This window comes from Meles meles, chromosome 21 (assembly GCF_922984935.1).
Source record: "Meles meles chromosome 21, mMelMel3.1 paternal haplotype, whole genome shotgun sequence".
Classification (NCBI taxonomy): Eukaryota; Metazoa; Chordata; class Mammalia; order Carnivora; family Mustelidae; genus Meles; species Meles meles.
Genome location: NC_060086.1, coordinates 8,283,440 through 8,310,698, shown reverse-complemented (window position 1 = coordinate 8,310,698; position 27,259 = coordinate 8,283,440). Strand labels below are relative to the sequence as shown.

Here is a 27,259-nt window from a genome sequence, read left to right as displayed (position 1 = left end):
TGGGAAAGTGGTATTCAGTTGGCGATCTGACAGTTTGATGGTGGGGAGCAGGGATAGGCCACCAAGCAGAGGGAACAGCCGGTGTTGAGGTTCCAAGGGAAAGGAGGGGGGCCAGGCCCTCTGGGGACAGCAGAGAAAAGGCCCGTGTGCCCTGCCAGTCTTATCTGAGGCCCCCTAGGAAGCTACTGGAGGCTCTGAGCAGGGAATGACAAGCTCAGATCTGGGCAGTGTTCTCTGTCCTGGAGGGGGTGTGTGTGTCACCCGCACACGTACAGCTCCCCCAGCTCCCGTGGTCATCGGTGCCCCCGGGGAATGCTGAGCGCCTAAGTCTTGGACCCCCTGTATGACTCCAGGATCCCTGCCTTCCTGCCTTTAGTTGTGCCGTTTTTCTCCGTTCAGTTCAGCCACTGCCCCTGCGTGGGTAGGGTTCCTGCTGCAGGCCGTGTCACTTCTGTGGCAAGCGCGGCTTCGTTGAGGAGTGCTCGCTGCTGACCGCTCTGTGGCATCCCATCACAGAATCCTGGAGCCGGGACTCAGACTTTGGTGGCACTCGCTTTGAATTCAATGATGGTGAGCTTGAAACCGATGGATGAGGGCCAGGTGTCTGCAGAGGGCACCTGGGAAACAGGTCAGACCTGGTCTTCTATCTGAACTTGAAAGCAAGCGAAAGCTGTAGCATTTACTCCGGGTGATCTGCAAGGTTCTCCTTTAAATATCGCCTTTGGTCAGTGCACGTACCCACCAACAGAACAAAATGCACTTCCTGCAGCTCCGCGGGGAGCAGCGGTCCGGGAATGGGGTGGGGGAGGCCGTCAGTTTTTCCTTATCCGTCCATCAGAGCCTGCATCCCTGTACAGGGAAAGGAAGGGAGATTTGGAAAGATAAAGGTGTACTTTTTAGCAGACGTCACTACAGTTAGTGCTCAGAATTCAAAAGGTATGAAGGGGAGAAGGTGAGAGGCTCTCCCTGCTGGCCACTGGCCAGCTTGTCCATTCTCCTCCTAGGATAGAGAGTGGTACCGACATCTTGTACCTATAGAGCCTTCCAGAGGCATCTCGTGCATATACGAGCACTTGAAATGTGTGCACACCTTCCTGTCCGCTTGCGGTGGGTGTCTTGGTCACTGTTGGTGGACATGTTTGGGGACATGGCCTTTACGTTTCTATTTGAACCCACGTATTTCCGTGTTGGCCTGTTCCTCTTGGGTCTCTGCCACCCCCACCCGGGGGTGGGTGTTGCTGACCAGGCTCCTGGTTCCTCGGAGCCCCATTCTTGATCCCTGACAGCACCTACCCCATTGGCTGTGCCAGGGACTCCGTGAGCCCCGGGGGAGGAGAGGGAGGGAAAAAAGGAGGGTAATGGGGACCTAGCCCCTCCCACCCACGGGCCCCAGCCAAGATGGGCATCTTCCGCGAAAACTTGGAGGGTTTTCTTGGTGGAAGTTCTGTTCTCCTCTCCCAAACCTCTGCTCAGTTTTGGTTCCTTGGGCCCGGCCCCTTCTGTCTTGTTGCTCTTCTATGCCTGCCTGGTTCCTTGGCTGGACCGTGGGCACCTGGAGGTCAGAGTCAGCTTCTGATTCATCCGTACATCCCTGGAGCCCCTGTCCTGGGTGGCAGGCTGAGTTCGGGCCACCGAGGTCAAGTGCGCGGTCAAGTGTGTGGGTCTGATAGTACAGGATAGTATGTGCTCTTGATGGATCACGTCCCGTGCCACGAATTGAGCATGCTTATCTTAATTTTTATCTCCAGAGAGGGAACGTCATTTGCCCAGAACCACACAGGTTACAGCAGGGATGGAGCCTGGATTGCAAACCAGGCTTCTCCAAGGCCACTGTCTGAAGGTCTTCAGATGTTCTGTGTAGGGGGCTGGGCAAGGGGGCGTGACGGAAGGAGGCTGGTCGGTGGGCTTGGGCTCCTTACGGCCCTGTCTAGCCAGAGCACCTTCGTTGGTCCCCCTGACCTTGTTGCTGGAAAGGAAGCAGAAAAAGCCCGGGGGCTACCCCATGCAGAAACTGGGGTTGCCTTGTCCTTTTTGTTTGAGTCCTCGTGATGTCACCAAGAAAGCCATTTTGAATTCATATTCAAGATTTGCTGTTTGATCGACTTGCCGCGTGAGCCCGAAGGAAACACCAGATGAACTAATCCTTGGAATGAAAGTCAGAGACAAGAACCAGAGAATACTTTTCTTGCTCCAGCCCAGGGATGCTGGGGGAGAAGCCCAGAAGGAGCAGGAGGCCGAGGCAGGCCTGGCCTGGGGCATTAGGAGGGGAGCCTCAGAGAAGCACTGCGGGTACCCTGCCCCCGCCGGTTTAAATATAGACAAACAGGGGATGTACATACTCCAAAGGTGAGCAGTTTCAGACTGATCAGTGACGTTAGGAAGACTCGTTTTCTTTGGGAAAATTTTCTTTTAAATAGGCAATTAGTGGCACTTTGTAATTTTTGTGGCGAATACATCTTTAACACTGGCTGAGAGGCAGGAGTTCCAGCAGAGAGAAAGTGAAAACGTTAGGAGTTTGCCCTTGGAGGAGCCGTCCGAAACAGAGGAAGAGCATCCAGAAATTCTTAGCAGCGAGGCAAGCAAGACTGTGGGCATCCACAGCTCCGTGGCAGCCCCCGGGGTCTCCCAGCAAGGACTGTGCCTGCGCACACACAGCCTTGGCTCCAAAGCCACTGGTCTCGCTCTGGACCTCGTCACCTCCTGGCTTGGAACAAAAATTGCAGTTTCTGCATCCAGGTGCCTGTCCATGTAAGACGCTTTCCCAGGACGATTTCCACCTCCTTCGGCCTCGTTGGAAGTGCCCATGGGCTTGCCGCCAGCCCTGACATCTCCCCGTCCCTTTGGACCTGGGGCCGTCGGGTGTTTAGAATCTTTCTAAATCGTTTCGAGGGGACGCCCTCCTCTGCCCTTCCCCACGAAAGTCCTGGCCCCGGTGAGTGGTATTTTCTGCAACTGGCCACCTCCTCCTCGTTCCTAAGCCCCGAGACTGGCCAGTGCGCAGCGCGTTGTGCAAGAAACAGCTGTTGTTTTGACAGAGGACGGGCTGGCCTGCCTTTTTGAATTACCAGAGTGAGTCAAGAGGTCATTTATTCCAGGCCTCCGCTCCTGGGCAGGTGGACGAGCAGGGATCACGAACCCGCGTGTATGGGACGCGTGATGTAAAAATATATTTCTGAATGTAAATCTGTATTTTTTCACATTCGTGGGATTTAAGAAATTAACATATAGTACAGGTTTTCTAATTATGTAACACATGCATGCGGCTAAAATAGTCAAAAGATACAGTTGACCCTTGAACAGTGAGGATTGGGGCGCCAACCCCCCGCATGGTCAGAAATCCACGTATAACTCCAGACGCCCCTGAAACTTAACTACTCAGAGCCTACTGTTGAGTGGGAGCCCGAGCGTAGCTTAAATAGTCGACTAACGCGCATTTGGAGGCCGCACGTGTCACGTTCCGTATTCCTGCAATAAAGTAAGCGAAAGAAAAGAAAACGTTATTAAGGAAACGATAAGGAAAAGGAAATACATTTACGGTGTCACGTTATAACAAATCCACACCTATCTAAGTGGCCCCCCAAAGGTCAAACCCGTGTTCTTTGAGGGTCAGCTGTCCGGTGAAGGGCGTGTCCATCTCTCCCCTCCCTCCCCCCACCCAAAGCCTTCTCAGAGCCAAGCAGTTACAAGTATCTGTTGTCTATTTCTGGAGACAATCAGAGCTTAGGCAAGGGGATGTATAGGGAGCCTTTCAAACAGGACAGGCATTGTTTTGCACTTTGCTCTTTTCGCTTAAATATGTCTTGAAGATCATCCCGTCTCCTAGTCCTCATGGGGCTTTTTTTTTTTTTTTTAAACCATTGCCAAATGGTCCTTGAGTGGATATGTGGATGTAGTCTTGTTGGATACCCGCCCCCCCCCCCCCCCCCCCCGCCTTTGTGAGGTTTTCATGCTTTTCAGATGAGGGGACTCTCCATGCTCTTTTTTTTTTTTTTTTTTTAAGTGACTCAGGGACTGAGGATTCTGTATTTTAGGGCCCCACCGCCACCTCTCCTAAACCCATTAAATTCCCTTGTTAATGTGTCATTACATTTGACACTTGGAGAATAGGCAGGCCGGGTAGATAATAAAACAGTATTTGGCTTATGTTTAATAGCTGTCTCTTCTCCGTGTTGTCCCAACAGCCTTAGAAAGAAAGCCTCAGTGTCCTTCATAAGGACTTGGGGGAGGTTTTGCGACGGACCCGGTCAAAGAGTGTGAGCCCTAAGTCCGACCGGGCAAGCACAACCTCTCCTTGCTGTGCCAATCTGTTTCCACGGTGGCGGTGGTGGCGTGGTATTAAATTTGGGGCCCCCGCCCCGTTGGTTTCTCATGTGGACGTGCATATGTCTGCACGCATGGGGAAGGGAGTGTGGCGGGTCCCCAGCTGCCAGCACAGGTCACCCCAGGCGCACTGGCCCCGCGGCTCCACGACGAAGGTGGGTTTGCTGCCTTCCACCAAGCGACCTGTCCTGGGCTCAGCCCTTCTGAGTTGGCCTTTCTGACAGATGTGCCCGTGAGGCTTCTGGGCACTGGGCTCCAGGGAGAGGGACATGTGGGGACCCCAGGGCTCTTCCATGTCTCCCACGGCACTGTCCCCACCATCCCCACACCAGTCCCCCTGGATAGGAAGGTATCGGGAGGGGTGGTCAGGGCCGGGTCTCATGGTCACCTCTGTGTCCCCAGCGTCCAGTGGTTCCGGCAGACTGGGTGCCATCCCCTCCCAGGAAGGAGGGTCCTCCTTGAAAGCGGTCCCGAGCTCTTTGTTTTTCTCCACGTTTTCTGCATCTGCGGGCAATGGGAACCAAACATCAACTCTACTTTTTCTGTCATACTTCAATATTGGCGTTGCTCCCCACTTCTTGAAGCCTCCTTTTATAACTTCTGCTGCTGCCGCTTAAATATAGCCGCCGAAGTCCTCCTCCTAACCAGATTGTTTATATTTTTGAAAAGCCTTCTGCTTATCTGCGATTGCTCCCTCTTCTCCGTCTCCGTCCCCGCAGCGCCACATGGGTTTCGGTTGCTCTTTTTTTCCTGCCTTCACTCAACTGGGATGTGTTTCAAATGTGGTCTATCAAAATGTGCAGTGTTTCCCTCTTTTCTGCAGTAGCTTTGACATCTGTTCTTGAATCCTAGCCCATGTTATTCTTTTGGACTTGTTTGCCCAAGATTTGCTGTAATGCCAGAAACACGAAAGGGGAGAGCGTGGTGGTGGTGGTGGGGGGTGTATGCACGCCCCCCCCCCCCCTTGAAACTGTCTGCCATTCCCCAGTCGAATCCATGCTGGATGTTGGCTCCAGCACCCTGTCGTCTCGTCTGCCAGTGGCCCACCCTGGCGGGTACAAGTAGATTGCCCACCAGGAGGCCCTACAGACCTACTGGGGTTACTTCTGCCCAAAAGGGAAGCAGGCGGGACTTGGTGGGGTTGGTGGAGGGTGCGTGGAGGGGGAGAAGCACGTGCTTCCTGGGCGTCTGCGGACGATCTCTGTCTCTGATTTCCCTCGCCTTTCGGTCTGCGATTGGGTCCTTGCTCTGCCAGGCCTCGGGGCAGGGGCCGTACCATAGAGAAGCCACTTGGAGCAGCCACACTGTATCCTAAGCAGAACGTGCCGGTGTGTGTCTTTAGTCACGAAGGCCACTCAGTGGGAAAAGCGGCCTTTTGGTGGCTACGGCGGCATGTCCTTGTGCTCCTGCTGTCAGCCAGGGCACCACTCTGGGCCCATCTGCCGCAGCCTTGTTTGAAACCGGTCCTGCTGACAGCTTCTCCCAGAATTCCCGAGGCCAGGGCACAGGTTGTCTCTGCTTTGAGTGTCATTTTGTCGTGTGGACAGAGGTCCCCTTCCAGGGGACCTGCTCTTGGCAGCTCTCAGGGTGTCCGTGCGAGGAAAACAGTTGGAGGAAAACTGTTGTTTCCAGGTGCCTCGTTTTCAGCGTTGACCACATCCTGCAAATCACGATTCTTGGAAATGGGCTCTTAAAGGTCCCCCCGAAAGCAAGTAGCAGGCTCATTCGGATAGTCCTGGACGTGGTGTGCCACCAAAGATCCCAGCCCACACGGTTGAAGACAGACAGATTGCCCCACCAGGAAGCCCAGAGTAAAGCACAAGAACCAGGGCCCAGAGACGGGGCAAGAAAGAACACTTGTTAGGAACAGAAACGAGCCACTCCCGGTGGGATGGCATCTGGGCATTGGCCTGACTCAGGGTTTAGTGGAGAAAAACATTTCGGCACGTTCTGTCCTGGAAGTAGGTGTCTGTGTGCATGGAAACAGGGCACACCGAGCTGAGTCAGTCGGGTTTTCTGGGACCAGTGCATGGACTGGAGGGGAACTGCCTCAGTGTCCACTTCCTCCCCACCGCCGCCCCCAGCCCCCCTCCGCCCGGCAGCCGAGACTCCCCATAGCCACGGGGGGCCCCTCCTGGGTTCTGCCAAAGGCAGACGTGGTCTCCTCTGGTACGCAGCGCAATGACGATCTTGTCCTCCCTTTTCGTGTCTCCGCAGAGGGAACTCGATGCCACCGCAACAGTACTGGCGAACCGGCAAGATGAAAGCGAGCAGTCCAGAAAGCGACTTATCGAGCAGAGCCGCGAGTTCAAGAAGAACACTCCAGAGGTGAGGCCGCAGTACTGTCCGGGTCTTGGCGCGGGGGTCTCCCCGTGCCCGTCTGTATTCGGGAGCCGTGGTGCAAGCATTGTGTCCCCAGCAGACTGCGTGCGCCTCCGCGGGTGGGGGCCTGGGGCTGTCTGGGCAGGAGAAAGCACGAGCTCATTCCAGAGGCAGACACTGACCCGGCTGGGTGTTGGCGGGCTTGTGGCCAGCGGTGTGGCCCATCCGGGCGTCCAGCAGGACGCACGCATCTGAGAAGGCTGTGTGCCGATCCTTCCTACAGACCAGACATTTAGTCGGGTAGGGCCTGTGAAACGCTTGTTTCCCGAAATACGCTTTAAAGGGCACTGCAGACGTGCTCCTCACGGGCTCCTTTTTTCTGTTCTGTCTTGTAAGCGCGTGTTGGAAAGGCAGTGTTTTGGGGGGCTCGGGCGGCATCTTCCCTGTCTGTTGCCCAGGCCCCTCGTTCCCTTGGTCCCTCTCAGAGGCTTTTTAAGACGTGAAAAGCAAGGAGTGTTTGAGAGACAGTTGAACAGACGTGGGAATTGGGTTCTGGGAGCTTCTGCTGGTCTGGGCCGCGGTAGTTCTCGCGCCTGGGGACCCTCGCCCCAGCCTGCCGCTCCCTCCGCTCAGGTAGGAGCGGACCGCAGCCGCCGGCGTGCCTCTGCGGGGGACGTGGAGCAGGTCAGGAGGGAAGGCTGCCACTGATGTGCCCAGTACTCCTGAGAAATCGAGGCACGGTGGGAACTTTCAGAAGCAGACCCTTTTCCGGTGGGCCACAGTAGCTCGCTGTTTGCGGGCGTGTTGTCGTGAATCATTTTGGGGGAGGAGTAACTAACCCTCTGTTTCCAGAATAAGTATGTGGGGGAGAAGGCAGGATGGCCCAGCGGGAAGCAAGGGGGCTCTCTGGGGGCAGGTCCCTGTACGGGATTTACATTTTAGAACCCCCCCCCCCCCGCCCTTAAACACGTCTCTGGCACGTGTTATCGAAGCAGAAGTGTGCACCGCAGCGATGGGGCCGGGTCGCCGTCTTCCCCGTGGGGATCGGGGAGCCGCTGTGCTCCATGGTCTGCCTCGTCTCGAGTGAAGACCAGAGCCCACGGAGCAGCCGGGCAGCAGGACTCCCTTCCTCCAGGAGCTCGCCTCCTGTCAGGGCGTTTCAGAGCAGGCCTTCCTGGAGGGTCCAGCCGTGGGGTTTCCCGAGCTCTCCTCCTTGTCCTTGACCCATGTCCCCTGGCCGACCCCCTTCACCTCTGTCTGTCCAGCCACTCTTCACACTGTTCCAGTGATGAGCTGTCGTCTGCTCTCCTGGGTTCTTCCTCCCCTTCCCTTGCTGACTGTAAGTCCAGGACTTGCCATAGAAAGCATAAAGCAGAAGGTCAAGGTCATCCTTCCCAGGCAGCAGACAATAAGTAAATGTGACCTGTCCTGTGGTAAGTGCTGGGAGGAGGAGGAGCGGAGAATTGCGTTCCTGGATGTTTCTCCGGAGGCCCAGGCTCCTGTCAGGTACCAGGGCTGGAGCCCACCAAGGGGCATGTGTTTCCCCTCCTGCCGCTGAGGGCCCAGCTGTTAAATTCTGGGGACAGCCTCTCTGCTGGCGTGGCAACGGGGGGCTGGCTCCCAGAGCTTGAGGAAGCCCCACCTGAAATGTGGCATTTTCTCTCCCGATCCCAGTAAATAGGAGCGGCTCGGGGAAGAAGCAGCTTGGGTGATAAATGCCATTTGGGGCATTTCTTTGCCAGGCACGTTTTGAGACACTGTCTTCCTTGGAGAAGCGGGACCAGAGCACACCTGGAAGGGGATGGAAGGTTGCCGTCCTGCTTGCTTCTGGCCTTTGCCAGCGGGTCAAGGCTAGTGCTCGCTCAGGCTTCTCCTTCTGCGGGGAGGAGAGTCCCGCTGCCGCGGGAGTTCCCGGGGGGCTGGGGAGGCGGAAGCTGCTTGCAGGCCCCACACCTCCCCTTGCATTTTCCCATCCCGGGTCGGTCCTTGAAATCTGGGTGGGTCCCTGTGGGAACCCTGAGGCGAGAACAGGTGGAGAAGGTGGGTTCACTTCTACCACCAACCAGCCAGAATTTCTCCAGAGAGGAAGCCGCTGAAGGGCGGGGGGTAGGGTGGGGAGCCACAGTGGGGTCCTCTGGGGTACGCGGAGGGAAGGGGTGTGGGAGGGCAGATCTGGTGATGTGGGGTCTGCGATCCAGAGGGGCTGTTCTGTTGTCTGTCTGGGTCTCGGTGCGGGGGCCCTGGTATTTCCCCAGCATCGGTTATTTCTGCGGCTCCCCCACAGGTGGACCGCCCCTCCCCTGACCAAGTTAACGCAGTCGAGGGAGCTCTTATAGAGATTGGGCGTGTAAAAGTAAGGCTGCTTAGAACTTTGTTCTCAAGGGTAAAAATAATAATAATAATAATAATAATAATAATAATAATAAAATAAAAATTGGCTTGTTGGCGGGAGAGGCATCTCCCCGGGATAGACACACACCAGGACCCTCACGCCTCCCAGAGCTGGGAAGAAGGAGCGGGCCCTTGTTCCGGGGCGGCCGGCGTGGCAGAGCCGGGCCAGGGCTGTGCCGCCGGCTGACGAGAAGGCTGCGGTCCGTCTCTGCTCTGGGGAAGCAGAACGTGCACTCCGAGTGTCTGTGAACAGCCAGTGGGGCCGGCGTGCAGGGTCAGGCACCGGAGAAGAGGCAGAGTAGGGTTGTCTCCCCGACCGGGAGGTTGTATTCTCCGGCCTGGTCCTGCCCCAAGGGCAGCTGGAAAAGCTCAAGTGCAGAGGGCAGGCTGGGCTCGCAGGTAGGCTCCGCGGGCGGCCTCGTAGTCCTTCCAGGCGGGATGACCCCGGAGCACTGAGGAGCGGGTGTCCTGCTGGCCGGAGCCTCGAAGGTTTCTCATGTGAAGGACTTTTTCTTAAAGTGTCCGTCTTCTGCCATTAGACGAATACGTTCACAGTCGGGTGACGTTACTGCGACATCTTTTTAACCCCCGGATTATAAGTCAACGTGAAGAACGTCGCAGTTACTTCAAAAATAACGTTTTATACGTTGCTTTGATTCAGAAAAAGAGTCCCTTTCAAAGAAAAATGGTTTTTAATTTTAACTTTGCAACAAAGCATCCATTCCCTTTCGAATTAATAATTGAGAGTTGAACATAGAAGATGGGGGCATTTCTGCGTTCTGTCACTTTCCATACAGACCCCTCAGGTGACTCTGCAGACTCCTAAGCCTCCCAAGGTCTCAGTTTTGTCACCTCTCCAAAGTGTGATGGTGGGGCCCAGCTCACCAGGTTGCCGTGTGTGTGTGTGTGTGTGTGGATTTGTGTGTGAGTGGTGCGGATTCGTGTATGTATCTACGCACGTGAGCGTGTGGAGGGCTTCGCACAAGCCTGGCATCTAGAATCTGGGACTGTTCGTTGCTGCTGTGAACTTGGAACATACCCCGTGGAGGTTTCTGCTCCTTAAAGCTAGCTCGGGGGACTTGAAAACAATACATCAAACGCAGGTGGTTTTAACCTGGAATATTTCCAGGGTTGTTTTGTGGTAATAGGTCATCATTTTACAGATATTTCTTGAACACCTTCCATGTGCCAGATGGTGTCCCCCCCCCCCCCCCCCCCCCGAGCACAGTCCTGCCTGTACTCTTGAAGAGCTCCTTATCTTCCTCCCCAGCAAGCACAACATCCTGACTTGGCCTGAGAAGTACTAGGAAAGGTACAGCTGGAACCTTCCGAGAACGCACACTTGTCCCCCAGCACTCGGCCGAGCTATGACTTGAGCCCTGGCGCTGTGGGCCCTGTCTGAGTGGGTGCCCTGACCCGCGGGGCGCCGGGGTGGAGGGCAGCGCAGGCCCCTGCGGTGGGGTCCCAGGGCACTCGCCAGGGACCACAGGCCCAGCCCGCCGGCCACGCTGTTGGAACAGGATGGTCGGCTCACAGAAGAATGGTCCTCAGGGTCATGTTTGCTTCCACAAAGGGCACGGGCTCTTGTTTGTTCTTTTCCAGCTCTTTTCAATAGGGAAGAATCATCCTTTGCATGGGGCGGGAGGGGCAGGAGAAGAGGGGAAGCAAAGACCCGGGGTGCACGGCCATCATGAAGCCACATTCAGGGCTCGCCTGTGTCCTGTCTGTGTGTCCAGTTGCTGCCCTGGAGTCCCTCTTAGGCGCGTGTCTGCCCGACTTGACTGGGTTCAATTTATGCTCCCTGTCAAAGGGGCCACAATCATCTGAGCTGCCGTTTGGGGGCTCTCGGTGGTCCTTCGTGCCCTGACGTCCTTGTGCCTCGACAGCTCTTGCTGCCCGGAGCATTTTGTCTTGACGACACCTGGCCCGCTGCGTTTGCATTCCTGGTCGTGTTTTCCGCATCCCTCTTGGCCCACGTGCTGGGCCCGTCTTGCCCTGCTTATCCTGACAGAGCCTGGCACAGCCCTGACCATCATGGGTCCGGCCACCTGGGGTCCTCACCAGGACCCACCGCCCCTTGGCCGCATGCCACGGTCTACGCTGGAAGGCGGCCCTGGGCCTGCTGCCAGCCCGCACACCTGGCTCCGTGACCGGGATGTTCTCTTTGCGGCAGACCTGACTGCCTGCTCGCCGGCATCCTTGTCCTGAGTGGCACGATCTTAGCTCGCCCCTGGTGTGCCAGGCTGGAGTGCTCTTCTGAATTTTACATTCTTGGGAGACTGTTGTACAAAGTCCAGGATCATGTCGAGGTACGACTCCGAAAGAAACCTTTGTGCCATTGGCGGATGGAGCTAGGCCTGTGGGTCCCTTCCTGCCTCTGCCAGGTGAGGCCCCAGGCTGGGGCTGGGGCTGGGGGTGGGACCTCCTTCAGGAAAGCCAAGGTCATCTCTGTATTGATCAGGAGGGACCGTGGGAATAAGAAAAGAGAGTGTGGCCCTGAGCACTGTGGTTCTCCCATGCCGGATCCCCATTCCCCTGTTGCCGGTGAGCTGGGGGCACTTTGGGGGAGGGTGTAGGATGACATTGGCGGCTTCGGGAGTCCTTGTGCACTCCCTGTGAGAGGAGGAGTCGGCAGGGGGGTGGGCAGTAATATATAGCCGTGGCCCAGGCCCAGATGCATTTGGTCACTGCCTCTCAGCCTTTATATAGCCACTGCAGGGAGTGACTCAGCCTGGAAAAAGAGAGTCACTTCAAGCTGCGGCTCAGATGGACACGTCCTGCACGGGCTGCCTTGAGCCCGTGTGGCCGGGGCCCCGCGGGAGGGTGGGGCACCCGCAGGGGTCCCGGGCAAGGCCAGTGTTGCCACTGCAGCGTGGAGTCGGGGGGGGGGGGGGGGCGGTCCCTGGGCTTACACGTGACTCCCTGTGCGTTTGTGACCGTCTCACTGTGCTTTGACGCTGTTAGCAACGACCGGCGATGTGGTGCGTTGAGCAGCGAGCGAATTCTCCACCCTTGTTTTCCTACGAATGCACAGACTCCGGTTGACCGCTGTTTCGTATTTTAACCACCTTTTTGTTTTTTGGTTTCGGTCCTCCTAAGACTCTAAAAGCAATGCACACAAAAGATTGGAAACAGCGTAAATTCCTGTATGTCTCGTAGGACATGGGAGTGCGTTCTTTGGAGACCCGTGGTGCCGACCGACACACTGTGACTTTCACAGAGGAGGGCACACCGGACGTGCCCCTCGGGACTTGGGCCTTTCAGGGAGGGCTGCAGGTCTGGAGGGTGCAGGCTAGATCCCGGCTAGACACCCGCACCCCCAGCACAGAGCTTGTGTGGGGGCCCGGGGACCGGCAGCTTTAGTACGGTTCCGCCTCCGAAGGGCAAGGCCTCCGTGTCCACCTATGCACTTGGTGTCCCGTGGACACTTGACGACAATTGTAACATTAAAAATCCTTTCATATTTACGGCATTTATTTAGGAATCTTTTCTTGACAAAACAGAATTCTTAAAAATGCAAATTCTCTGCAAGATTCATTTCCCAGGCAGCTAACAACACTGTCTTCGATGCTCCAATTTCATTTTTTTTGGCGCAGAATTTAAAAAAAAAAAGAATTTCAGAAACGCCTTCCCTTGGTGATTCTTCAAAATGTTAAACATAGCGTTACCCTGTGACCTGGCGTTTCCACCCCTAGGTCTGTCTCCAAAAGAACTCAAACCAGGTCCACACAAAATCTTGTCCGCGAATGTTCATAGTGGCGTCATTCAAAATAGCCCAAGAGGAGAAGCGCCCCGAGTGTCCATCAACAGGTGAACTCCTAAAGGAGATGTGGTCTGTCCGTACAAAGGAGTATTATTCAACTATAAAAAGGAGGGAAACACTGATACCTTCTCCGGCGTGGATGAACTTTGAGAGCATTATGCTAAGTAGAAGAACCCAGATGGAAAATGCCACATGATTCCGTTTATACGAAATGTCAAGAACAGGCAGATCCGTAGAGAAGGAAAGTAGACAAGAGGCTGCGGGGGGAAGGGGGCGAGTCCTAATGTTCACAGGGTTTTGTTTCTGGTGTGGAGAGAATGTTCTGGAATTGGGTGGTGGTGACGGTTACACAACTCTGTGAATATGTCCGACACCACTGAACTGTGTACTTTAAAGGGTAAACTCTACAGCATGTGACTTTCCTCTTCAACGTTTTTGTTTAATACCTTTCTTTGTAGGGGTAGGAAATTATTCATCTGCCCTCTCTGATACCCTGGAGAAATGCCCCCCAGAGAAGTATCTGGTGAATTTTCATTTTGGCAGCACGGACTTCATTTCCAAAAGGCCACTCCAGTACCTGGCCAAATTATAAAGCTCAAATAATCAACTCGGATGTTTAATCATTCTAGAATCACCCACTGTTAAGTTACAATAAGACTTTAACTAGAAAAAGTTTAAAAATTAAAAGTGAGCTTTTTTTTTAACGGTTACCAATTAAACACTGTAAGCCAGTTTAGCGACCCAAGAGGTTATTTCCTCTTTGGGGTCCCTTGGTGAGAAAACCTGCCTCGAGCATGAGGGGGTGATGGGTGCAGGTCACAGCGAAGTCGGCCCCACGTCAGTCAGTGGCTGGTGGCTCTCTTGTCCGCCCCGCGTTCCAGGCACCAGGAGGCCCGTGGAGCAGGGGGATTGGCTTGGGTGCGAGCAGATTGGGCGGGAGTCCAGTGCTCACCCCTCCGTCTACGGAATACTGCAGGGGATCACGTGAGAAGCGTGTGAGATGCTTGGAAGCTAACTGTCCAGCCCCATGCCGGAAGTGGATGCAGTGGATTTTCGGGCCCGGGGTCTGGATGAGGGTCGCTAAGCATTCCAAGACTCGGACCCGCATATGTGGGCGGGACGGATCATGTCCCGGATCCTGGGCCGGTGAAAGGAATTCAGGTGGATGGAGCACATTGTAGGTTCTCAGTAAACCTGTCTGCCCTTTGTTCTTTCCTCCCTCCCTCCCTCCCTTTTAAGGGTAGTTCTGAGCCCTTGCGGGGGGCCAGGGGCAATCTGAGGTTCGGGGAGATAGCAGGCACTGAGAGAAGGTTCTAGGTCTCATAGAAGGACAGGCAGACAGTGACCAACGCGTGGCCCATAGGCAGGATGGGTCAGGTGGCGGTCACAACTGACACAGGACACTGGGGAGCGGGTCAGGATGGATGGGGTGAGGGCGCTTTGGGGGGTTAGGCAGTTCTTGAGTCAAAGCTAGAAACCGCCCCCCAAAGAGTGAATTTGGTCAGGTTGTTTAGAAGTGGGCTTCCCTAAAATTTCAGCTCAAAGCCTAATGATCTTTGTTTATCATTCAGCTACTTTCAGATGTCCCATTCGGTCCCTCTACGTTCTGAGACTAGGATGCTGTTGGGTTTGGATGCTAGGAAGTTCGGTCAGTTTGGGGGATACCTTCTTTCGTTCCAATGCCTTTGGCCCAGAAAAGTGAATTCTTAGTTCATCAATGGAGGGCTAATCTGTCAGTCTGTGCTGTCGGTGACGCAGGAGCCCCGCCCAAGGGGCAGCAGGGTGGCGTCTGAGAGCCCCCCCACCCCCACCGCCACCCCAGGCCACGCTTGCTTCCTGTGAACCCCATGGGGCCGTCTGTCCCGATCACTCCCTGAAACTTGGACAGGGCCGGCGTTCCCTTTCCTTCCTGAGCCTGTGTGTCGCTTCCTTCTGTGTCTTGCAGTCTTTAAAGGGCTATTTTGAGTATAAGAGACAAATTATCTGAGAGTTTAATAACTGTCAGACGGAAGAGGCTGTAATTAGATGCAGGTGGTGTGGAAGTCTGGCCAGCACCACGCTGAGCTGTAGGACCTCTCTGGGCCTCCGTGTTCTTGTCCAGACTCTGGAGTGACGACAACTACCCGGAGTCGCGATGAGTCAGACGACTTGTCGACGATCCACAGTGGCTTTGGCAGATAATAGATGCTCAATAAACGGTGTGTTGTACGTACATTATTAAAACCTGATCTTCCGAAAGGAGAATTTGTGTTTGCGTCAGAGAGAGAGAGAGAGAGAGGGAGTGTGAGGGGGAAACGGGGCCGAGGTAGTAGCAGGTTCCCCGCCGAGCAGGGAGCGCGACACGGGGCTCGATCCCAGGCCCCCGGGCCCCTGACCTGAACCGAAGGCAGACGCTTCACCGACTGAGCCACCCAGGCGTCCCTCCTGAGTGTATTTTAAGGCCATAAAGGAATGCGAACATTTCGGGATCCTCTTACAGCATAGAGTCGGCCTCTGGGTCTGTGCGACTAGAGGCCTGGTTTCTGTTGCAGACTTGAGTGGATTAAACGAAATGAAAACAGGATCGCTCCATATGTATGGAGATGGTGGTCTCCCTCTCCCGTGGCAGAGCTCGGGCCGTGCGTGCATAGAGGGAAACACACAGGCTGGGCTCGCTCGTTGGCCCCTAATGTGTCTTTCTGGTCACTGGCCTCCCAGGAGATGCATTTTGAATGGAGGTCGTTCCGGGGAGGGTCTTCTCCACAGACCCCTTTGTTGGGCTCCGGTTGTAAGGCGTGATGACTAAATGTGAAGGCCATTCGATTTGGTTGGAATTGTGGCGAACTGTTGATTAATATTTATTATTTCCCAAGAGCAAAGCATTCTGCTGAGTGCATTACAGACACCTCGCGGCCCCTCGCGGTCACCCTGGGGGGGGGGGTGACAAGAGTGCCACTTCATGGCGTGTCAGCCACCTGCCTACCAGGCAGCAGGCCCCTGAGAACGAGGTTGTCACCACTGTGTGACCCTGTCTCCCTTCAGCTTCTAGAAGCTGACTTTCTGTCTTGCAGTAATGTCAGCTGAGGAAGAGACAGTGGGATGGCAGGTCCTGCTGCCCCTGACAGTTGTCGTCTCGAGTGTTTCTTTCCTCGCCAGGGGGTAGGGGACTGCGGGCCGGGGTGGGTGTGACTGACCCCTGTACATTGATTAGGCACCGACATGCCAGCTCTCGGTTTGAACTCGCAGACCTGGAGTTGCATGAAAAGTTAAGTTTTCAAGGAGCATCACGAGCCTGCTGTGCAGAGTAGAGTAATTTTGTCTGGAGCCCCGTGTTTTTACCAGAAGACCAAAGACCTTGGGATGTCGTCAGTAGAGTTCCAGGAGTGTTTTGTTGGGAATCTGGACCCTCCAGCCCCGATTCTGGCTCTGTCGAGGCCCGGGTTGGAGAGGTGGGCCAGCCAGGTCTCCTCTCTGGTTTGATCGGAGCGAGGAGGCGATGGCATGCTGAGTGTCCAGGCTCCGGGCCTCTGGAGAGTGGGCCCTTCCCCGGAGGCCCCAGACTTAGGTGCTGCCCTTTCCTAGCTTGTCCCGTGTACTTGACCTCTGGGGGATTTCCGTTTGGAATTTGTTTTGCATCCAGCGAGGAGTCATGGTGATCCTGCTGTGTGTGGAGTGGGTGTCCCAGGGTAACTCTTTTCGGAGGGCTCTAGTCGCTGCAGGGACACAGCTTATCTCCAACGCAAGGAGAGGGAAACAGGCCCAGAGAGAAGGAGGAAGAAGCACAGCTCATGAGCAGCGAAGCTGGTGGGAGATGGTCAGTCCAGGCCAAGTGGCCACCGGTCTTTGCTGGAGCAGGTCCTCGGGGAGCCTTTATGGAGGAGCTCGCGGAGCTGCCCTCCCCTTCCCCCCGGGGCCCCAGCAGCTAGCCCCCCTGGGGCCCCAGCAGCTAGCCTCCCCAGGGCATGGATGACTGCCCCCGATGCACCTGCCGGCTGCCGGAGCCCCCTCCTGGTGGTTCCCTGCCTCACTCACTGTTCCAGCCCCAGAAGGCCAACCGGGCCCCCGCGTGGACCCCCCATTTACTCATCTCCTCACTGACTCTGCACCTGGGGTGCTTTAAAGAGACCGCCGTAGAGAGCCTCTGGGACAAGTATCCTGAAGCTGGACAGCTGCTGACAGCCCGACACCTTCCCCGTCGCCTTCGTGTCGGGCCACGCAGACCTTGCATTTGTAAGGGATGGGACACATTTCACCCCTAGAAAGGTTTTGCACCAAACAGACCCTGGTCCACGTTGCTTTCAAGAGCTTGTCTGAGGGGGTAGCCACTTAGGCAGAAAGATCCAGAAGGTAGGCGCCCCCATGTCTCCCCTGAGCCCCACTCACAGGCCTCAGTGTAGGATTTGACCTGCAGTGACTTCGTTCTCTGGTACACCAAGCCGTGTAACTGGGTTTAAACATTCTTTATGTGATATATTTCTAGCATACTGAAAAGTATGGAAAACAAAGTATTTTCCTGCCCTTCATGAAGACCGGATAGATGTCGACATTTTGCCCATTCGCCTCCGATGCCTGGTGTTTCAGATAGAAATAACACCTTGCACGCACAGCTCGAATCCCACTTCCATTCCTTCTCCTGCCTTCTTCCTCAGATGCAAACCCTGTCCTAAAACTGAGGTTTCTTTTTCGTACACTTCTTGCATTCGTGGCAGTGTTTGTGCGGTCATAAGCGGTGGGCGTTGTGTGGATACGCGCGTTTTACTGTTTATGCAAATGGTATCTTGCTATGTACGTATGCATCCTTTGACACTTGCCTTTTTCACCAAATGATACCTTTTATTTATTTATTTATTTTCAGAGATTTTTATCTGTTTATTTGAGAGAGAGAACATGAGCAGGGGGAGAGGGAGAAGCAGGCTCTCCGCTGAGCAGGGAGCCCACCACGGGGCTCCATCCCAGGACTCCAGGATCACGACCTGAGCCGCAGGCAGATGCTTCACTGACGGAGCCCCCCCGGCGCCCCCACCAGGCGTTAGCTTTTAGAGAGTAAGTGCTGGGCGCTGCCGGCGCGCATCCAGTCTGTTCATTCAAGCTGAATGACACAGTGGTCCGCTGTCTGTGGGAACCACCGGGGATGTGTCCGTCCCCCTACTGAGATGGCAAGTGGAGTTTTGGTTGTTGCTGGACTGTTTCCTTGCGATGATACCCCTCCCAGGGCGTAGTGGCTTCAGGAGTTTCCTGCGGTGGACACGGTCACAGCCTTGACCAGCTCCGTGTGGCCTGTACTTGCTCTCGGTGGTTCATGCTCTTACCCTCACTGGCGAGCTCCTGGCCATGTCCTCACTGATTTTTGTTGTATTTCCTTATTTCTGATGTGGGTGGACACCCTTTTGTATAATGACTTGACTGGATAGTGTTGTTTTTTGTGTCTCATCTGCCCATGTGCTCTGCTTATTTTATCTACGAGACTTTTTTTCTTAACCGACTTGCAGGCAGTTCCTGGGCCGTGACCTGGCCTGTCTTTTCGCTATGTTTACAGTGTCCTTTGTCACCAGAAGATTTTAATTTCAGGGCGCCTGGGTGGCTCAGTGGGCTAAGCCTCTGCCTTCAGCTCAGGTCATGATCTCAGGGTCCTGGGATCGAGCCCCGCATCGGGCTCTCTGCTCGGCAGGGAGCCTGCTTCCCTTCCATTCTCTCTCTGCCTGCCTCTCTGCCTACTTGTGATTTCTGTCTGTCAGATAAATAAAATCTTAAAAAAGAAAAAAAAAAAAAGACGATTTTAATTTCAATGCAGATGAACGTATTCCAGTTTTAGAGGTAAAGCTTACATTTTCCCGGGTCTTGTTTCAGAAATCTTCCCCTTGCTCCTGTCGTAAAGGAGGCCTCCCGTGCTTTCTTTCAGTAGTTTTTCGGTTTTACTTTGCACGTCGGGCCCGTCATGTGTTTGTGGGGATGCTCGTGGGTGCGGCTCTGATTTCGCCCTGTCGGTTGAGAGCCTCTCATCTCAGAACATTTTCCCCTGGGGTCCCCCTCGCCCAGGCTCATGGCCAAGGCCGGGCATCCAGGCGGGGAAGGGGCTGTCCTCATGGCTCTTCAGAATGTTCTCGACTGTACTTCCACAGGACTTTTAGAACCATTTATCCACCTCCGCCTTTGAAATTCTGGTGGGCTTTGTATTGGAATTTCACTGAATTTGTAGATTAGCTTGGAGAGACCTTATAAAGTGTGGAGAGTTTTGATGGCATCGCTTTAGATCCTGGGTGACTTTCATTCTGTGCGTGACTGCAGGGATCTCTGTGGGCTGTGCACTCTCAACTTGCCCTCGCTCATTGTGTGCACGGAGGATAGTCACAACCGACGGATTGATCATCGTGGTCTGGAGCCAGGCACAAAAATAAACCCAGCTCTGTTATCATAGGTGGCTGTGATTAAGATCAGGGGGAAGGTCAGCCCTGGGCCTCCTAACACTGACAGTTTCGTTCAGAAGATTAAGTGGTTCTTCATTTTTGGCCCCGGCCATCAGTAGCTTAAAGCCATTACTGTCTGTTGGCTGTTTGGTTTGTCTGAAATATGGGGGCTGGTCTCAGCCTATTTCCCTGGGGTCAGGTGTGTTCACATAATCAGAGTGCCAGGAGCCCATAGTGTGTGTGTGTGTGTGTGTGTGTGCGCGCGCGCACACATCAGCCTTCTCGGGGGAGAAGTGTGCGGGGGTCTAGACAGAGATGCTCTTCTCGTGTTCGAGTTGAAAAATGTGCACTCTTCCCTAATAGAGCGTTTTTCAGCTTATTTTTGAGATAGACTCGTGCAGCCAGTCACAGGTGCTTCCGGAAATGACCTTTCGCAAAGCCATCGCCCGTTGGCCAAGTGAAGGAAAATGAGGACCCCTTTTCTGGGAACGTGTGTCACACGGGCATTTTCATCGGCCACTATGGATCCCATGGCCTGTTCGGGGAAGGACCATAGCTTCTGTTTCCTTTAATTAAAAGTCCGTGACGGCAAAGAAATTTGTATTTATTCTGTTTGTGCGTAAACAAGCCCCGAAAAGCATTTCATAGGTATCTAAATGATGACTTTGCCACAGCAAAGAAAAAGTGCTGGCTCCCACAGGGGTATGAACCACCCCCTTGCCCGGGACCCATGAATTAGGAAGGCAGGAAACAGAAAAATTTGATCAGGACAGATTGGGCTAATACCGTGGAGCACAGAGCTCGTGGTTTGATTCCCTTTGCTCCTTGCAGATAAGGGAAGTATGTCTGTCTGTCTTTTTCTTTCAGATGTGTTTGTATTTCAAATTAGATAAAATGTTTGTATTCATTTTCTTAATTATAAGTGTGAGAAGCGCGTTGCATGGTAACCCCTTTTAAGTAACTGAACCGATGTGCTAGAACCAGAAGAGCCGAGAGTCCTTTTTATTTTAAAATTCTTTTTGCGTTAGCACATCTGCAACGTTGAGGAATATATGGAAAATTGAAATAGTGCTTCTATCCTGCCGTGTCTCCAGCACGTCAATAAATCACCTTTTTTTCCTTTTAAAATGTCTGGCCTTATAATTTATGTTTGCATAACCCATTACTAAATTCATAGTAGGTGTTTTAGTTGGCAGCATTATTCCGGGGTTTCTGAAGATCTTGAAAAAAAAAAAATACAGAGCCTTTGTTAGTATTTATATTTAAGTGGACATTTTCCTTTAAAAAAAAATAATGAATTAGTTTTTATAAAAAGAATCGAGAGCCTAGCTATTTACCTTTTCCTTAACCAAACAATATTAAGTCTGTTTTCCCACATTACCAACTGTCAGGGTTTTTTTTTGTTTTTTAAAGATTTTATTTATTTAGTCGACAGAGATCACAAGTAGGCAGAGAGGCAGGCAGAGAGAGAGGAGGAAACAGGCTCCCTGCTGAGCAGAGAGCCCGATGCAGGCCTCGATGCCAGGACCCTGGCATCACGACCCGAGCCGAAGGCCGAGGCCTTAACCCACTGAGCCACCCCGGCACCCTCGGGTTCTTTTTTTTTAAAGATTTTATTTATTTATTAGAGAGAGAGATGGAGAGAGAGCACGCACGAGTTGGGGCAGAGGAAGAGGGAGAAGCAGGCTCCCCGCTAAGCAGGGAGCACGACCTGGGGCTCCATCCCAGGACCCTGAGCTCACGACCCGAGCCCAAAGCAGACTCTTAGTGGACTGAGCCACCCAGGCGCCCCCGTCATGAATTTCTCAGTAGACATCCCCCCTCTTTCTTTCTTCTTTTGATTAAAACTGGCAGAAGAAAATGATTGTGCTATTTAGATCATACTAATTTCTATATAATTTTCTGTAGGTTTCATGTTGCACAGAAAATCAGAATTTCTGGTTTAGTGATTTTTTCCCCCCATTTCCTAAATGCATTTGACTGTGTTCATTATAAAGCGAAGATGAATGTATTCATTCATTTATAACACTGCTTGGTGCTTGACCAGAAATAGAACTGTTCTGGGTTAGTTCACATACTTGTGGCTTACCTTTGAGACTTTCTCATTTTTAACCAGACGTTTAAAAATAATCATTGTGTCTCCCAGCCCTAAGTTAGGAAAACTTTCAGAGCTTCACTCTGAAATGATGAGAAAAAAGGAGTTCTTTCTGTTTTGTTTTTTTTTTTAAAGATTTTATTTATTTATTTGACAGAGATCACAAGTAGAGAGGCAAGCAGAGAGAGAGAGAGGGAAGCAGGCTCCCTGCTGAGCAGAGAGCCCGATGCGGGACTCGATCCCAGGACCCTGAGATCATGACCTGAGCTGAAGGCAGCGGCTTAACCCACTGAGCCACCCAGGCGCCCCTTCTTTCTGTTTTTTATTGTAGAAGTGTAAAAAGCAATTTTGCTGGCAGTGACAGAGCCGGAAGGGCCCTGTATGGTGTTCCGAAGAAGTTTGCTTTACCTGAAATTTCTAACCTTCTCCTTTCCCTGCCTCTCATTAGCCGGTCAATAAAGTTTTCAGTATAAAATATGTCTCAGCCCGTGGAAGTGACTGTGGCCAATCAGAGGAGGGATTGTTTCTCCCCGAGGGAGCCTTAATATGTTTATCAGGAAGTCTGTAGCCTCCTCAGTCTCTTTGTGAGATGGATTGCAGGTCATTGTTCAAAGGAGAGTGGTGTGTTTAAAAATTCAGAATTTAACACGGTTCAAGCTATGATCTCAAAGCCCAGGGGTGCCGCGTAAGCTTGGAAAGCCCTGACTTCCTCCTCCCCGAGGATGGAAAGAAATGACAGTTTTCTTTGTTTTTGCTTATTTCAGAGGCCTAGCTCGTCAGACATTTTTGGACGTGCCTTCTTTTCTCCGGTGGGTTACTTTGGCCTTAGAGGTGTTTATTCTGGTTGTGTTGCTCTGGCCAGCCTGCTGCCCTGGAGGGAATAATTTCAGTTGGGTTCAGAAGGTGCCCTGTGCATCTCTGCGTTTACTTCTAGAAACTTGAGTGGGCATTACTCCGGCTCCCTGGGGCAGGGCAGGGCAGGGTTTCAAGAACCTGTCCATCTTTTAAGAAACTCTGCTCTCAGTCCTAAGCTGCTCGGGGCTCTTCCATGTGCAACGAGAGGAGATTAGAGAAATGGTATTGCCGCTCGCGGTGGACGAGAAACACATTGTCTGGCTTCCTGCGGGCTGTGCTTCCCCCTCGCCCTCCACCTCCTGCCCCTGAACTGGGTGGCCCCATCCGCGTGAGCCTTGCGGTTGTGTCCCCGAAAGCGTTTCCACCCGGCGAAGGTGCCATGCCAGAAGCTGGAAGAAAGGAGAAAGGAGGTGTTTATCGTCCCAAAGACGCCTTCCAACTTTTATTATTAACTCCTTTCCAAAGTAAACTTTCGGGTTTGTTTCAAGTCCTTTCCGGCCAAAGTACAGTTGGTTCGCCGTGTCCTGGAGGAGTGGGGGCAAGAACAGCATCGCGCTGGCCCGGGACAAGGAGAGGGTCCGGAGGCCAGCGGGGGGGGGGGGGTGGTTTGGACTTGGGGAACCAGGGGCCTAAATGACTGGGGCCTGCCTCCATTAGCCCCTTCTCCGTCCTGTGCCATGCAAGAAGTGCTGGGGTCCAGAGCTCCCCGGGGCTGCCCCTTGATGCAGCCGGAGATGAGTACGGAAATGGAACATTCTGGTAAAGAGTAGTCATTGGCAAAATGGAGAGGGTGGGGCCCAGGGAAGGGGCTCCACGGGAGATGCAGGAGCCCTGAACTGGCATGGGCTGGTGGCGGGGCTGTCACCAGGAGTGAACAGTCTGCCGAAAGGTGGGGTGGCCGGGGGCACAGGGCAGAGCCCCCAGAGCAAGGCTGCGGAGCCTGGACTCCCCCCACAAGTGGCCCCAGGGCCAGGCTTACATGCTGGTGCTGCACGCCCTGGCGGAGCGCGTGGATGTTCCAGAGACAGAGGCAGAGCCAGAGCCAGAGCCGCTGCTGTCACGGGCCGGCAAGAAAGCCCGCGCTCGGCGAGTGAGCCAGTGGTGGTCATTATCGTCTTCAGCCAGCAAAGCCCTGTCGTGCGCCTTCTCGGCGCCTGGTACCATTCCAGGCCCTGAGGACTCCGCAGCGAACAGAAACCCCAAATCCCTGCCCTCTCGATGCTTACCTTCGAGCAGCGGTGACGACACCCCAGAACATAGGAGGGTGTTCCAGGAGATGCGGGTGTGGAATCCTGACTGTGGACCTGGGGCACCAGAGACCGTGACCTTGGGAAATGCTTGGCTGAGAAGGGCAGGGAAGAGGCAGGCAGTGGCCAGAGAAGGACAAGGTTCAAGAGGTCAGTGTTCCCCACCCTGAAGGGGGCCTGAGCTTGCATCGAGGTGGCCGTGGGTGGGGAGAGCAAAAGCCCCTGAGGGGCAGGGGTGGGATTCCGCTGGAAGGTCCAGCTCACAGAAACGGGAAGTGGGGTCGGGGTCAGGCTCCCTGGCTAGAGGACAGGAGTGAGTTTGGGTGGATAATAGGGTGTGGGCCAGAAGTGAAGGTAGCTTTTAGGTAGTGGCACCAACCCTCCTGGAGAAGTAGGAGAGGTTCCTGCTTGCGAGGTGAGCAGGAGGGCCCAGCGCGGGGGCGGGAGGGGGAGTGGACAAGGTTTGCAATGGCCGAGAAGGCGATGGCAGAGGGATTTGGCAAAGGCCGCCAGAAGGATGGGGGGCTTGGCCAAGCCCCGCTATGGCTGGGTTCTCGGGTGTGCGGAAGGACACAGCAGGGGTCCTGTGGAGGATGGCCAAGGACTCTTAGGGATGACCAGCCCTGGTCCCACCGGCTTCCTTGCTTTCGGCTTCCCTGTTAGCGCTGGCCCTGAGGCTTTTGAAACTCTGCAGCAGCGGCCAGCTATGAAGTCCGTTTCTTGTCTCTCCTGGTTTTAATGGTGAAGAAATCAGCTTCGCTTCTTGTCATGCAGGAACCACCACCCTGTGTCAGTATCTTTTTCCTAAGGTGGCTAATCGTAAAAGTCTCCTGGGTGTGTGCTTGTTGAAGGTACTGCCCTCGGGCCCCACCCGACACCTAGCGAGACGTGATCTCCTGTGAAGGGCCTGGGAACCAGCAGTTAGAGCCAGCACTCACCACCGCCCCCCGCCGCCCCATTTCTTGCTTGGGGAATTTGTACCGGGTCGGGACACCCAGGTTCCCTTAGTCTCCTCAGCGCGGGTGGCTTCCTCCTTCATGAAGATGTAGAAAGCTCTCCCTGCAGGAACACGAGGAAGCTCCTTCTACAGTTCTCATTTCTCTGATGCCCCGCAGCATCGTCGATGCTCAGGGAGCGCGTGTGGAGGGACCGCCTGAAACCCAGGGGTGGTTAGGGCAGGTGGGAAGGTCCGCCTCAGTCGTTAAGTGTGCAAACAACCACCCGTGACATGTTGGGGCCATCGCTCCTGGAGGACAGCTGGGAACCCTCCCTTGCAGGGTTCCAGAAAGCCTGGTGGAAATGCATTTTGTCACAAATGTGAAGACCTAGAAGCATTTTCTGGGTTTTCCAGCCCAGCGCTCCGTGCCTGGCTAAGGCCTCGGCTCTGTACAGAGATGATGCCAGCATCCCGTAGAACTGGTCGGGACCAGAGATTGCCCAGGCTTTGGCTTAGGCCAGGGTCGTGGAGATGTCCAAGCTCCTGCAAGTGGGGTACGAGGGCTTCGTAAGAGCTATCCTGGGTACAGCGGGAGCCACAGGCCGCTCTCCCCACCCACTGCCACCTTGATGCAAGCTCAGGTCCCCTGTCCTACCTCAGAGGGTTTCTGGTGGGATGTCCAGAGCGGGTGGAGGGCAGAAACTGAGTCTAAGGGGCCCCCACCCAGAGTGGCATGGAGTGGTGGTAGTCTCTGTGGTCTTCTTTGTGGAAGGGACAATCGTACGCACACACGTGGGTGAGCACGCATGTGTTTGTTTTCTGGGTGAATTAAAGCCATGTTGCAAGCAGAAGGGTTACTGTAGCAATAATCACAGGCACCTGCGCTCAGAGCTCACGACTAACACACTGGATGCTGTGCTAACGCGCCCTGCACCTGCGCTCCGTGTGCTTGTCCCCGCAAACCCCCGAGCAGGCTGTCCTCACCCCGCTGTGCCGTGGAGGGGGCCGAGGCTTCGCTGGCCTGAAGTCGCCCGCTCTCCTACCCCTACGGCACAGAGCCCCGCACTGCCGGCCCAGAGGCCCCGCCAGTCTCCTGTTTTCCCATTACTGATGTTGGTTAGTGGTTTTCCACTCACGCACTTCCTCCTCCCCAGCACTTTCTAGCTGATTGGAGTCGAGCAGGCACCGAAGAGTTTTATAAATAACAAGAGACCATCTCAAGTTCAGAAAATTCTTTCTCTGTTCTACCCACACTTACCCACCCCCGGCTCCCCCATAAAAAGCCTGGAGAAGGGTGAATAAGTGAATTAATTATAGTAGTGAGTATCCTGGCCCCAGCTACTCACGGGGCTTGAATGTTACCAGTCGGTGAGAGAACCGTGACCTGTTTTTGGTTACACTGTAATTCCTTCTCTGGTAACAGCCCGGAGATACTAGTGTAAAATCAATTCTTCACTTACGGAGAGATTTTTTTTTTTTTTTTAAAGTCAGGTTTACGCTTGGTGAAATTCACCCTTTTTAGGTGTCCGCTTCTGTAAATTTTGAGACGTGTACCATGATGAGCCCCCAGTCCCGGCTCAGCCGTCCCCCAGAGCCCTCCACGCCTCTTCGGCATCAGCCTCTAACCCCATCCCCCACCCTTGATGACCCCGGGTCTCTTTTCTGTTCCCATGGTTTTACCTTGGCCAGAATGCCACGTAAATGGGCCATACAGCCTTGGAGTCTGGCTCCTTCCCTTCAGCTGAGCCCGTGATAGTGTCAGTACCCTTCTTACAGGGGTGCCGGGGAGAATTTGCTTGTGTGCATGGACCACAGCAGGGAGAGGCTGGTGAACTGGTTGGAGTGCCGTTAGCTCCGGATCCCCAGTATCTAGTGCCCTGGGACGTTGAAAGCCGAGCACAGCTGGGGCGCTTGGCTGCCCCTAGTGGGTAGAGCACGTGACTCTTGGTGTTGGGATCATGAGTTCAAGCCCCAGGTTAAGTTTAGAGATTACTTAAAAATAAAATCTCAAAAAGGTGGGGGAGCGCCTGGGTGGCTCAGTGGGTTAACCGTCTGCCGTTGCCGCCCTGGGATCGAGCCCCGCATCGGGCTCCCTGTTGAGGGGGGAGTCTGCTTCCCTCCTGCCCTCTGCTTCGTGAGCCCCCCCACTCCCTCCTGTGCTTGTACTTGCTCTCACTCAGATAAATAAAATCATTAACAAAAAAAAGTATGCCTGGCCGCACACCTAACCCTGCCTGATACTCCTGATCGGCCTGACAGGGAGGCTGGAGGCTGGGCACTTGCACTTCTCCACCCTCACAGAGGGCGACCACGGGCAGTGTTCTTCCGTTTCTCCGCATTACGCTGCTCACCCTTGTCCAAGTGCGAGCAGTCCTCTCGAGGAAGGAGGGCTCAGTGTTGGTAAAGCTGGCCGATTTCTGCCCTTGTGTCCCAAGGGTGGGAAGGGTTTGAGTGCTGTTGTTGGAGACAGCCTTGCACAGAGATCCACCCTGTGAAGATCCCAGACCCCCGGCCTCAGCTGTGAAGATCCCAGACCCCCCGCCTCAGTGGCAGAGGCCAAGGGCGAGGCGAGTCTGCGCAGAGTGCACAGAGGTCGCAGGTGTGGCAGGATGGATTGGGAGCTTGCGGTCTGGCCATTACTCCGGAGCAGCCCGCAGTGGAACAGGTGTCTGGCTCCCTCTGTGCTCTGAACCGGAGATGTCCTCCCATCTCCTTGTATTGTCATTTCACTTCTCGATCCTGGAACTTGGGTGATGTGCTTTCTCCAGTTTCGATGGAAGCTCTACAGTCTCTCAGTGCCTCCTTAATCCCTCGTGGATGTGTTCACTGGCCGATTGGTTAAATGTTGTCATGTAGCTGCTCACCGAGGGGTCTGGACCCCTGCGGGACCCAAGGAAGCCGCCACAGCTGAGTGGGGTGTGGTGGGGGGGAACCATCAGTAGCCCA

At 54.3% G+C, this 27,259-nt stretch overlaps 1 protein-coding gene across 1 annotated transcript in view; it reads left to right on the top strand.

The window, feature by feature from the left end:
- CUX1 (cut like homeobox 1) overlaps window positions 1-27,259 on the top strand; it is a 338,009-nt gene that overhangs the window by 68,970 nt on the left and 241,780 nt on the right. Inside the window, 1 exon segment of the mRNA XM_045994176.1 lies at window positions 6,538-6,648. Within this exon segment, the coding sequence (XP_045850132.1) occupies window positions 6,538-6,648 (111 nt within the window).